Below are 13226 nucleotides of genomic sequence, written 5' to 3'. Positions count from 1 at the left end.
ACAAAAGGAGAAGCTACTGCAATGAGAAGCCTGCGCACCATAAGGAAGAGTAGCCCCCGCTCGCTACAACTAGAGAAAGCCCGTGTGCAGAAATGAAGATGCAATGCAGCCAAAAATAAATAAATTTATTTATTTAAAAATATATATATATAAAGAGGTGGGAAAGGATCTCTGAGCATTAGCTTCATTCGACAAATAATCATTAAATATCTATTATGTGCCAAACACTGTGCTAAGCTCAGGAGAAAGAGCAGAACCACTGCAGATTGGTTTACAGTCTTCTTGGGAATAAAGTTCCACTGAATACCCAAATAGATGAAAATAAACTCACAAGAAACATCATCGAGATGTTTCAGAACGCTGACAATCAGCAGCTAATAAAGCTTCCAGAAAAACCAAAAAAGTTTCATATAATGGGTCAAAATTTAGAATGGATCTGACTACTCATTAGCATCGCTAGGAGAGAAAAAACAGAGCATTCAGGAGTAAAGTATAAACATTTTCAGTGGCACATGTCTCAAATTTTATATCAAATGCACCCTTTCACAGGAAGCTACTATGAAAGGTGTTCCTTTCACAGGAAACTACTATGAAAACAAACCAAGAAAAAAGATGACACAAAAAAATAGAAAAGAAAATCTGAAAGGAGATTCCAGGTTAAAAACTGTACAACCAGGTCTTGAGAAAAATCAGCTTACACTGGAGCAAGTCAAAAGACATGGGAGTGATGTCACCAGGAAGATGAAATTGACAGAATCACTAATTTAGCTGAATGTACCAAAAGAATATTTAGACATGTGAAGAAGAGTCTGGGGTTAAATTAATTATAAATACATTAATGATAACACAGAAAACTGGGCACGGAAGTAAAACAACTCAAGAGAAAAAATGATTTATGAACGAAAACTAGCCATTGTACACTTGCATGATTTACCTGTGAACAGAAATTACATGGTCGTAAAGATATAAAAACTGAAGACTGATCTAAGTATGAAACAGCTTGATTAGGATGATGGAGGTATGGAAAGAGACAGTGTGTATATCATGGGGAGTATGAGGGAAGTAGGATGAAAGAGAAATCTTTACCCTTCACACTAAGTAATTAGGAGGAAATCAAGGTGCAAGGGAATAAGTTGGTTATTTAGAAAAACATGGACGTAAATACCATAAGGAAGAGCTAAAGAGATGAAATTGGTTTTCTCTGAGGGGAATGAAAAACAGACGGGGCAGGGTGGCCAGAATGCTTTTAAACATAAACCCAACCCAACTCCCACCCCCCAACCAAATTCCAAAAATACAAAGTGGATAGGGAACTAGACACAAGACTAAGTCCTCAGTCATAATCAGAAATATCTGGAGGTTGAACAGAAGAGAGAATGGGTAGAGTTGACCTAGATGTCCCAAAGTTATTGCTGACCAAGGCAATGGACAGAAAAGGGTATTAAGAGAACACAGAAGCAGGACAGGTTTGAAGACAGCAATATCACAGGATCTTAACACCCCATTTCAGGTTTCCCTACATCTTAAATCTGAACCCTCTTATTCATTTTGTACACAACCTCCAAATTATATTTTCCCAAACATCAATTCCCAACTGGGACAGTACCCACCCCCATGCAGTGAGAAATGAACAGAAGCATGTTTGACTGTTACAGTGGCTTTGGAGGGAACATTACTGGCTATTACTGGGTTGGCCAAAAAGTTCCTTTGGTTTTTAAGTAAACATAAAAGATACATTTTCCATTTTCACCAAGAACTTTACTGAACAACATATTAGCCATTTTGGGCTTTTTTGTTTGCGGTACACGGGCCTCTCACTGTTGTGGCCTCTCCCGTTACGGAGCACAGGCTCCAGACGTGCAGGCCCAGCGGCCATGGCTCATGGGCCCAGCCACTCCGTGGCATGTGGGACCTTCCCGGACTGGGGCACGAACCCATGTCCCCTGCATCAGCAGGCAGACTCTCAACCACTGCAACACCTGGGAAGCCCTCGCCATTTTGTTCCACTACCTTCTGCCATATTTCAGGCAACTTCATAATTCCATCCTACCAAAAGGTTTTATCTTTTTGAGCAAAGAACTGTTCCAGGTGCCTTTTACAGTCTTCCAGGGAATTAAAATTTTTTCCACTAAGAGAATTTTGTAAAGACTGAAATAAATGGAAATCCAAAGGTGCATTGTCTCGTGAATATGGCAGATGAATCAGAACTTCCCAGCCAAGCTGTAACGGTTTTTGCCTGGTCATCAAAAAAACATGTGGTCTTGCATTATCCTGATGGAAGATTATGTGTTTTCCGTTGAGTAATTCTGGATGTTTTTTCTCGAGTGCTGCTTAGAGCTGGTCTAATTGGGAGCAGTACTTGTTGGAAGTAATCATTTGGTTTTCCAGAAGAAGCTCATAATAGAGGACTCCCTTCCAATCCCACCTTATACACAACATCATCTTCTTTGGATGAAGACCAGCCTTTGGTGTGGTTGGTGGTGGTTCATTTCACTTGCCCCACGATCTCTTCCGTTCCACATTATTGTACAGTATCCACTTTTCATTCGCCCATCACAATTCGTCTTAAAAACTGAAAGTTTTCATTACATTTAAGTAAAGAATCGCATTTGAAAATATGATCAAGAAGGTTTTCTTCGCTTAACTTACATGGAACCCAAACGTCAAAGCAATTAACATAATCAAGCTGGTGCAAATGATTTTCAACCCTTGACTTGGATCTGGATTTTGCATATATCAGCTATCTCCCTTGTGATATAACGTTAATTGTCCTCAATTAAGGTCTCAATTTGACTGCTATCAACTTCAACTGGTCTACCTGACAGTGGAGCATCATCCAGAGAGAAATCTTCAGCATGAAACTTCACAAACCACTTTTGACATGTTAGATCAGTCACAGCCCCTTCTCTATATACTGCACAAATCCCTTTCTGCATTTCAGTTGCAGTTTTGCCTTTCTTGAAATAATACAGTATAATAGGCCAAAAATGTTGCTTTCTTCCATCTTCAATATTAAAATGGCTACACAAATATTCACCAATTTTGATAATTTTTTTTTTAATGCACACCGATACAAAAGCTGTCACAATACAATCTAACAAAACTGTTTCAAATGAAGTTAAAGACAACTAAGTGCTACTAGAGCCATCTTATGGAAAAAACTGAATGAACCTTTGGCCAACCCAATACATGGTCTTAAAGTCAGAAGTGTTTCCATCAAGAAGAAAACAGGCCAGTGAGTAATTAACCTTTGCCCTCAAATCATATTTGCTCATGTTTGGCTGTCAGTGTTGTCCCTGTAGACTCTGAAAGTTCATGGGTACTGAATCTGTCAGTTTCTGTACTTCACCCTTCCAATCCTTCTGTTGCTGGCACCACACTCCTGCTGATTTTCCCTTGGTTCCCACATCTCTGGCTTCCTTCATTTGATTTCCCAGGAAATCTAATGAATTTGCTGTTGAGCATTTTCTTTACAACAATAATTGCGGGAAATTAATCATTGCTGGTATCTCAAGGAAGAGCACAAAGAATTCAAGAAATAAGGACAGAATACCAGAGCCAGTGAGTAGAAGAGAGGAATTCACAAGATTAAAGATTATTTAAATATGATTCAAGACTGTATTAAACATGATTACTGGCTGTGGCCCATCTTGAGTTTAGCCACAGAAGACAATGGAAGAGGAAATCATGCTAAGCCAGCAGAACCCGGACTCACCAGGACACGGCCACAGCAGGAAGCCCCGGCACAGCCTGCCCAGCCTGGGTTCCAATGCTTCTCTGTTGTGCCACTCCTGCTGCTCTCCCAGAACGAGGTTCCTGTTGTACCCACCCTGTACTTCTCTCTGCCACTCTACCTGTCTGGCTGGTTGTACGTGGATAACTTATCTTTAATTATAGATCACCAGACCATGAAGAACCACCACGTCTGATTAGAAACAAGGATCCTAGACTTGCATTAATATACTAGAAGAATGACAAGAGGGGTGACAGAATATTTTTGAAGATGAATGGATGGAAAGAAAGGTGTGACTGGATGATGCCTAACCAGAGAGGTAGATGGAGGTGGACAGTGCTGCCTACCCAGCCGTTCTGCTGCCCTTTTCCTGGCTGGCAGAAACCTGATCTTATTTCCTACTTCCATTTGTAAGGCCATGTGCGGCAGTTAGGAAAATGGGACCCACTTCCATACCCCTGCCGAGAGTGAAGCATGATATAGCTGAGCCGACAGTGATGGCCCCATTTCCCTCACCAGAGTCTTCTTTACACAGGGATATGTGATAAAAATCTAGCCTGCTCAACATGGTAAGTCTGCTGGGGTTTCCTGAAAGAGATTTTAATGCCTAATTAAAAGGACCATGTGGGAAGAAACAGTCTTTCTTATTCCACTGCCCACTGGTATACCTGCAGGTGTTGGCTGGAACTGTAAGAGGCATCTGGTGACCATGAGGGGAGGAAATCTGAGAAATACTGACATAGTTAGAATGGCGAGGCAGAGATAGACGTTTGGGGATTTAGTAAGTCAAGCAGTCCCACATCAGGACATTTTGTGATGTGTGGTAATAAATCACTTCTGCCTAAATAGTTTGATTTAGGACTAATCAAAAATTGCAGCTGAAACCATCCTAATAATACAAAGATTAACTGTTGATTTATCCTGCCACACTTATGATGGAATACATAGTTGCTTAGGGAAATATATCTGACAGTAACATCAGGATGAACAGTATAAAAAGAGTAAAAGGTATAAATTTTGCTAATAAGTAGAATAAGCAAGAAATGAAATAATGGAATTCCCTGGTGGTCCAGTGGTTAGGACACCATGCTTTCACTAACAAGGGACCGGGTTCAATCCCTGGTCAGGGAACTAAGGTTCCATAAGCCGTGTGGTATACCCAATAAAAAAAAGAAAAACAAGATAATATTGGGAATTATCTCATTCCCAATGAGAAGGAGGTGGGAATTGAGAAGATGGAGGCCTTAAAAGACTTATTTTTGAAGGACCAAAATACTAACAGATTATAGCAAGACTAGTGACGAGAACAGCATAAAAAGGATATTTAGGCTCACGTCCCAGTGCCAGGAAGAAGAACCAGGAGCACAGCAGAACTAACAAACAGGAAGGTGAGAAGAAGATATCATACAGCTATGGGGCAGCAGAAGAGACATTCCAATTCCAGTTTCTGAAAAATGAGACAAGGGAGTGGCCCATGCAGGGAAGATGCCCGGTGGAACAATCAAACCCAGTACCAAAGGGCAGATGAAAGAGGGATGGGGCTGTCAGTCACCAATACAGAAAGAAAAAGCGTAAATCTTCAGAGTGGAAGTCTTTTAAAACTTACAATATACGAGGAAAGTGGGGAATACAAGAAAGACCCCTTTGGACTCAGAGGAAAGAGCATGCGAGGGCAGTAAAGCATGAGGAGAATAAGCACTGTGTCGTGCAGTGTGAGAGTGGGTTCCATGGGGTTCACTTGGGTAAGGCGTGGGGGAAAGGCTTCAGGCAAGAGAACTGATATTATCAAATGATGCAGGAATACACTCAGAAAGAACAGTGATGACAAAGCCATTAGGAAGGAGAAGCAGAAAGGGTAGAATCTCCTAACACGTAGGTTTCAAGGAGAAGGAAATTGGAACTGTGTTGAATATGAATGTAAGTAATTTTAGAAAAATAGAAAAAAAGTAGAAGGGGTGTGAAAGTCACATGAAAAGAGGTAAAGAGGAAAAGCTTGCTTAAATGCGTAATGAAATGCATCTATCACCACGGGAAAGTAAGAAGGAAGCTGAGAATGCCACAGAGGAGATTAACTAAGAGACAATGGTTACAAATGACCCAAAAGTACAAACACAAAGGGAACATCATGTCAGAACTCACCAATTCTAAGGAGGAAAAGATCTAAATGTTCTGACGACTCACCCATATGGCCCTCACTTGGAATTTGCATCATCCACAGCTCTTCTTGTTCCAACTGGAAAATGATATTTGGTTTGGTGTGTTGATACCCTGTGAATAGAAAATTACAGACAACCTGGCCCAAAACTGCCTAGGACCCAGGGATTCAGCAGAATGGGGAAGACTCGGTTTAGAGGCGGCGTGATGAAGCTGCCCTTTTGCACTTTGGCAAAGTGAACATCATTCAACCAGCAGCTTCTGATGCCAAAGGGAGAATAAGAAAATCTGGCCTCTAAATATAAGCCGCAAATCACCAAGCATTTTACGAAAGTGCCCCAGCTTTCAGCACCCAAGAAGGGGAAGCCTGGAGATGACACACACTCCTTTCAGGGAAGTGGTACTTACCCAGGGACACCAGGTTGCTATAGTTCTCCAACATCACACTCCTGTACAGGTGCTTCTGAGCTGGGTCCAGCAGCTGCCACTCCTCCCAGGTAAAGTCCACAAACACATCCATGAATGACAATGGTCCCTGAAACAGCATATCTCCATTCAGTTGCAAATCATTTTACTGAGTTTGTAGTAAACAAAAGGCTGCTAAGGGTGTCCATTATTTACATTCTACTTTGGGAGAAAAGCAAACGTTTACTGAAAATATCCCATCAATATGCATTAAATCAGTTAACCTGTCTTTCAGCATATAAGAATACCATGTGCCAGGTATTCAACTAGGAGCAGGTAATATAAAATGGATGAAAGACAGAAGTGTTCAGCATTGCAGAGAACAGCAAAGATTAAACCCATAAAAATGTAACAGGCAGTCAAAGATGCTATGAGAAAAGAACATGCAGAGAACATGGGCACAAAGGGGGAAGCAAGCAATGCTGCTTGAATGCACCAGGAGGTACCACTGAAGAGAAGACGTTAAAATTTCGTGAAATAAAAAAGGCAACAGCTGTAAGTAGCAACCACAGTGTGGGGCGACAGATCTGAACATGAAGATACACCGATGGTAAATCAGCGTATGAGAAGATGCTCAACATCATATATCATTAGGGAATTGCAAATTAAAACAGTGAGACACCATTACACATCTAGAATGGCTAAGATTTTCAAAAATGGACACCAAATTTGAAAATGAAATTCCCAATTTGATGAAGACATGAATATAAACATCCAAGAATCTAAACAAACTCCAAAAACAATGAACTCAAAGAAACACACATGCTCAAATTTTCAATAGACAAAGAGAGAACCCTGAAAGCATCAAGAAAGCAATGACTTGTTTCCTACAAGGGCTCCTCAGTAAGATTATAAATAGATTTCTCATCAGAACCTTTGGAGACCAAAAGGCAATAAACCCATATATTCAAAGAGCTAAAAGAAAAATAAACTACCAGCCAAGAATCCTGTATCTGACAAAACTGTGCTTCAAAAGTGAGGTAGAGGGCTTCCCTGGTGGCGCCGTGGTTAAGAATCCACCTGCCAATGCAGGGGGCACGGGATCGAGCCCTGGCCCAGGAAGATCCCACATGCCATGGAGCAACTAAGCCTGTGGGCCCCAACTACTGAGCCTGCACTCTAGAACCCATGCTCTGCAACAAGAGAAGCCACAGTAATGAGAAGCATGTGCACTGTAATGAAGAGTAGATCCCACTCGCCAGAACTAGAGAAAGCCCACATGTATCAATGAAGACCCAACGCAGCCAAAAATAAATTAATTAAGTAAGTAAAAAGTGAGGTAGAAATGAAGACATTCCCAGAAGAACAAAAGGTAGTTTGCTACCACTAGACCTGCTTGTCAAGAGATGCTCAAGGGAGTCATGTATGTGAAATAGAAGAACACTAGACAATATTTTGAAGCTGTTTGAAGAAATAAAGATCTGAATAAAGGTAAATATCTGGGTAATTATAATGGTAGTATATTTGTGCCTCTACATTTCATTCTCTACATAATTATAAGAGACAAATGCATTTGAAATAATTATTAGTTTACATTTCGGGGCACACAATGTATAAAGATGTAACTCTGAGACATCAGCAATCAAAAGCGGTGGGACAGAGCTGTAAAAGAGCATAGTGTTTGTATGTTATTGAAGTTAAGCTGGTATAAATTCAAATCAGAATGCTATAACTTTAGGAAGTTAAATGTAATCCCATGGCCACCACAAAGAAAATAGTTATAAAACTTACACAAAAAGCAAATGAGAAAGGAATTTAGACATTTCACTATAAAAATTCAACTAATCACAAAAGACAGTGATTGCAGGAACTGAAGGACCAAAAAGCTATAAGGTATAAAGAAAACAGCAAAATGACAGAAATAAATCCCTCCTTAGGAGTAATTACTATAAGTGTAAATCAATAAAACTCTCCAGTGAAAAGACAGAGTTTGGCAAAATGGATTAAGAAACATGATTCAAATATGCTGTCTATGAGAAACTCACTTTAGATCCAAAGACACAAACAGATCAAAAGTGAAAAGATGGATAAAGATATTCCATGCAAGTAGTAACCGAAGTAGAGCAGGGGTGGATATACTAACATCAGACAAATCAAAAAGGTTGTAAGAGACAAAGAAGGAAATTACATATTATTAAAGTTTCAGCACAGCTAGAAGATAGAAAATTATAAACAGTTGCACCTAATAACAAATCATCAAAATACATGAAACAAAAACTGACATAATTGAAGGGATAAATAGTTTTATAATAATAGTTGGAAACTTCAATATCCCACTCCCGATAATGCATAGAACAATCAGAAAGAAAATAAGTAAGGAAACAGAATTTAAATAAACTACCTCTAACAGACATATACAGAATATTCTACCCAAGAACAAAATATACATTCTTCTCAAGTACACATGAGACATTTTCCAGGACAGACCATATGTTAGGCCACAAATTAAATCTCAATAGATTTAAAAGATAAATATCATACAAAGTATCTTCTCTGACCACATAGGATGAAGTTAAAAATCACTAAAAGCAGCAGAAAAAAAGGGAAAATTCACAAATTTGTGGGAATTAAACAACATGGTCTTAAACAACCAATGGATCAAACAAATCAAAAGGGAAATTAGTAAATACTTAGACATGAATGAAAACAAAACACAACATAAAGTTGTTGGGATGCAGCAAAAGCAGTGTTAAGGGAAAATTTTACAGTTAAAAACACATATTTAGGGGCTTCCCTGGTGGCGCAGTGGTTGAGAATCTGCCTGCTAATGCAGGGAACACGGGCTCGAGCCCTGGTCTGGGAGGATCCCACATGCCGCGGAGCAACTAGGCCCGTGAGCCACAACTACTGAGCCGGCGCGTCTGGAGCCTGTGCTCCGCAACAAGAGAGACCGCGATAGTTAGAGGCCCGTGCACCGCGATGAAGAGTGACCCCTGCTTGCCACAACTAGAGAAAGCCCTCACACAGAAATGAAGACCCAACACAGCAAAAATAAATAAATTAATAAACTCCTACCCCCAACATCTTCAAAAAAACCAAACATATTTAAAACAAGAAACATCTCAAATCAATAATCTAACTTTACAACTTAAGGAAACAGAAAAAGAACAAATTAAACACAAAGGTAGCAAAAAGAAGGAAATAAGATTAGAATACAAACAAAATAGAAACTAGAAAAACAATAGGAAAAAAAATCAATGAAACCAGAGCTTAGTTCTTTGAAAAGATAAACAAATTTTGATAAACCTTCAGGTAGCTAGACTGAGGGAAAAAAAAAAAAAAAGAGAGAAGACTAGAATTACTAAAATCAAGAATGAAAGTGGGGAAATTAGTACTGATTCTACAAAAATAAAAATGATTATTGGCAAGTACTATGAACAATTATATGTCAACAAATTGGATAACATAGTGGAAAGGAATGAATTCCATTTGTGTTTCTATTAAGATCAAATCACAAAGAAATAGGAAATCTGAACAGATCTATAACTAGTAAGGAGATTGGGTCTGTAATCAAAAATCTTCCCCCAAAGAAGAAAAGCCCAGGCTTCACTGGTGAATTTTAACAAATATTTAAAGAAGTAATAACATCAATCTTTCTCAAGCTTTTCCAAAAACCTAGAGGAGGGAACACTTCCTAAGGCTCTGATACCAAATCCAGACAAAGCCACTGTAAGAAAACTATAAACTAATATTCCTCATGAACATAGATGCAAAAATCTTCAAAATAATAGCAAATCAAATTCAACAGCTTATTAAAAAGATCATACACCATGACCAATGGGATTTATTTTCGGAATGCAAGGATGGTTCAACATTTGAAAATTGCTCAATGCAATACATCACACTAACAGAATGAAGTTAAAAAAATGATTATCTCGATGCAGATTACCTCAATTGAAGGATCTGACAAAATTCAACACTCTTTCATAATCAAAACACTCAACAAAGTAGAAATAGAAGGAAAGTACTTCAACATAATAAAACCTACATCTTAAAAACACACAGTGAACATCATACTCAATGATGAAAGACTAAAAGCTTTTCTTCTAAGATCAGGAATGATGCAAGGATGCCTGCTTTCAAGACTTCCCTCGTGGTCCAGTGGTTAAGAATCTGCCTTCCAATGAAGGGGACATGGGTTCAATCCCTGTTCAGGGAACTAAGATCCTGCATGCTGCAGGGTAACTAAGCCCACACACTCTAGAGTCCACACACCACAACTAGAGAGAAGGCTGCACACCACAATGAAAGATCCCATGTGCTGCAACTAAGACCCGATGCAGCCAAATAAATATTTTTTTTTTAAAAAAGGAATGCCTTCTTTCTCCACTTCTATTCAACATAGTGCTTCAAGTTCTTGCCAGAGCCATTGGGCAAGAAAAAGAAATAAAAGGCATCTAAATTAGAAAAGGAGTAAAATTATCTCTGTTCATGGACAATGTCTTCCTATATATAGAAAATCTTAAAGATTACACACACACACACACACACACACACACACACACACACAACCTAGTTAGAACAAATGAATTCAGCAAATAACAGGATACAAAGTCACACACCAAAATCAGGTGCATTTCTATACACTAACAATGACCAATCTGAAAAGCAAATTATGAAAATGATTCCATTTATAGCATCATCAAAAAGTAATAACTGAACCTAGGAGGTAAATGACTTGTAGAATGAAAACTGAAAACCTTACTGAGAGAAATTAAAGAACACATAAATAAACAGAAACATACCCTATGTTCCTTAATATTAAAATGTTAACACTACCCAAAGTGATCTACATATTCAATGCAATCCCTAATAAAATTCCGACGATGTTTTTTGCAAAAATAGAAAAACCCACCCTAAAATGCATATGGAAGCTCAAGGGACCCTGAATAGCCAAAGCAATCTTGAAAAAGAACAAAGCTGGAGGACTCATACTTCCTGATTTTAAAACTTACTACACAGGATTTCCCTGGTGGTGCAGTGGTTAAGAATCCTTCTTCCAATGCAGGGGATGAGGGTTCGATCCCTGGTCAGGGAACTAAGATCCAACATGCTGTGGGGCAACAAGGCCAGCACACCACAACTACTGAGCCCGCACACTCTGAAGCCTGCGCACCACAACTAGAGAGAAGCCTGTACACTGCAACTGGAGAAGACTGCATGCCACAACAAAAAGATCCTGCATGTCACAATGAAGATCCTGCATGCCGCAACTAAGATCCAATGCAGCCAAATAAATAAATAAACATTTAAAAAAAACTTACTACAAAGCTACAGTAATCAAAACAATGTGGTACTGACATAAAGGTGACAATGGAATAGAACAGAGCCCAGAAATAACCCCCTGCATATATGGTCAAATGATTTTTGGCAATGGTTCCAAGACCATTTATGGGGAAAGTCTTTCCAACAAATACTACTGGGAAAACTGGATATCCACATGAAAAAAAAATGAAGTTGGACCCTCATCTAACACTACATAAAAATTAACTCAGAATGGATCAAAGATGTAAATGTAAGACCTAAAACTATATAAGAAGGAAACATAGGGCAAAAGCTTCACAATGTTAGATTTGGCAATGATTTCTTGAAAATGACACAAAAGGTACAAGCAACAAAAGAAAAACCAACCAATTGAACTTCATGAAAATTAAAAAAATTTTTGCATCAAAACACAACATCAACATAGTAAAAAGGCAACTCCCAAAATGGGAGAAAATATCTGCAAGTCATGTATCTTATAAGGGATTAATATCTAGAATATATAAAGAACTAAAACTCAACAAAAAACAACCTATTCAAAAGTAATCAAAGGACTTGAATAGACATTTCCCCAAAGAAGATATACAAATGGCCAATAAGCACATGAAGATGCTGAACATCACTAATCATAACAAAAATGCAAATCAAAACTACAATGAGGGACTTCCCTGGCAGCGCAGTGGTTAAGAATCTGCCTGCCAATGCAGGGGACACAGGTTCAAGCCCTGGGCCAGGAAGATCCCACATGGCACAGAGCAACTAAGCCTGTGCACCACAACTACTGAGCCTGTGTTCTAGAGCCCAGGAACCACAACTACTGAGCCCATGTGCCACAATTACTGAAGCCCGCGCACCTAAAGCCCACTCTCTGAACGAGAGAGGCCACTGCAGTGAGAAGCCCGTGCACTGCAACGAGGAGTGACCCCCGCTCATCACAACTAGAGAAAGCCCATGCAGCAGCGAAGACCCAACACAGCCAAATAAATTAATTTAAAAAAAAAACTATAATGAGTTTCTGCTCACACTTATTAGGATGGCTATCAAAAACCATAAAAATAACAAAGGTTGGCGAGGATGTGGAATAATGGGAACACTTGTACACCGCTGGTTGGGGATACAACATGGTGTAGCTGCTGTGGAAAACAGTTTGGTGGCTCCTCAAAAAATTAAAAATTATTATTACCATATGGTCCAGCAATTTCATCTCTGGGTATATCCCCAAAGGAAGTGAAAGCAGGGTCTTAAAGAGGTATTTCTACATCCATGTTCATAGCAACGTTAATATTCACAGTAGCTAAAACATGAAAGCAATCCAAGTGTCCATGGATGGATGAATGGATAAGCAAAATGAGGTATATACATACAACAAATTATTATTCAGCTTTAAAAAGGAAGAAAATTCGCAGTATGCTATAACAAGGATGAACCTTGTGAACATTATGTCAAGGGAGATAAGCCAGTCACAAAAAGACAATTACTGTATGATTCCACTTATATGAGGTAACTAGCGTAGTCAAAATCAGAGACAGAAAGTAGAGTGGCGCTTGCCAGGGGTTATGGGGAGTGGGGAATTGGGAGTTATTGTTTAATGGTATAGAGCTTCAGTTTTTCA

At 39.1% G+C, this 13226-nt stretch overlaps 1 protein-coding gene across 10 annotated transcripts in view; it reads right to left on the bottom strand.

Moving 5' to 3' along the window:
* ZNF10 (zinc finger protein 10) overlaps positions 1 to 13226 on the bottom strand; it is a 70353-nt gene that overhangs the window by 11409 nt on the left and 45718 nt on the right. For all 10 annotated transcript variants that reach the window (XM_049698540.1, XM_049698536.1, XM_049698541.1 and 7 more), the window contains 2 exons: positions 6296 to 6422; positions 5915 to 6001 (listed from right to left, as the gene is read on the bottom strand). In XM_049698540.1, the coding sequence (XP_049554497.1) occupies positions 5915 to 6001; positions 6296 to 6422 (214 nt within the window). The remainder of the gene's footprint in view (positions 1 to 5914; positions 6002 to 6295; positions 6423 to 13226) is intronic.

Source organism: Orcinus orca, chromosome 15, assembly GCF_937001465.1.
Source record: "Orcinus orca chromosome 15, mOrcOrc1.1, whole genome shotgun sequence".
Taxonomy (NCBI): domain Eukaryota; kingdom Metazoa; phylum Chordata; class Mammalia; order Artiodactyla; family Delphinidae; genus Orcinus; species Orcinus orca.
The sequence above is the reverse complement of the archived record's forward strand: the minus strand, read 5'-3'. Positions and strand labels throughout refer to the sequence as shown.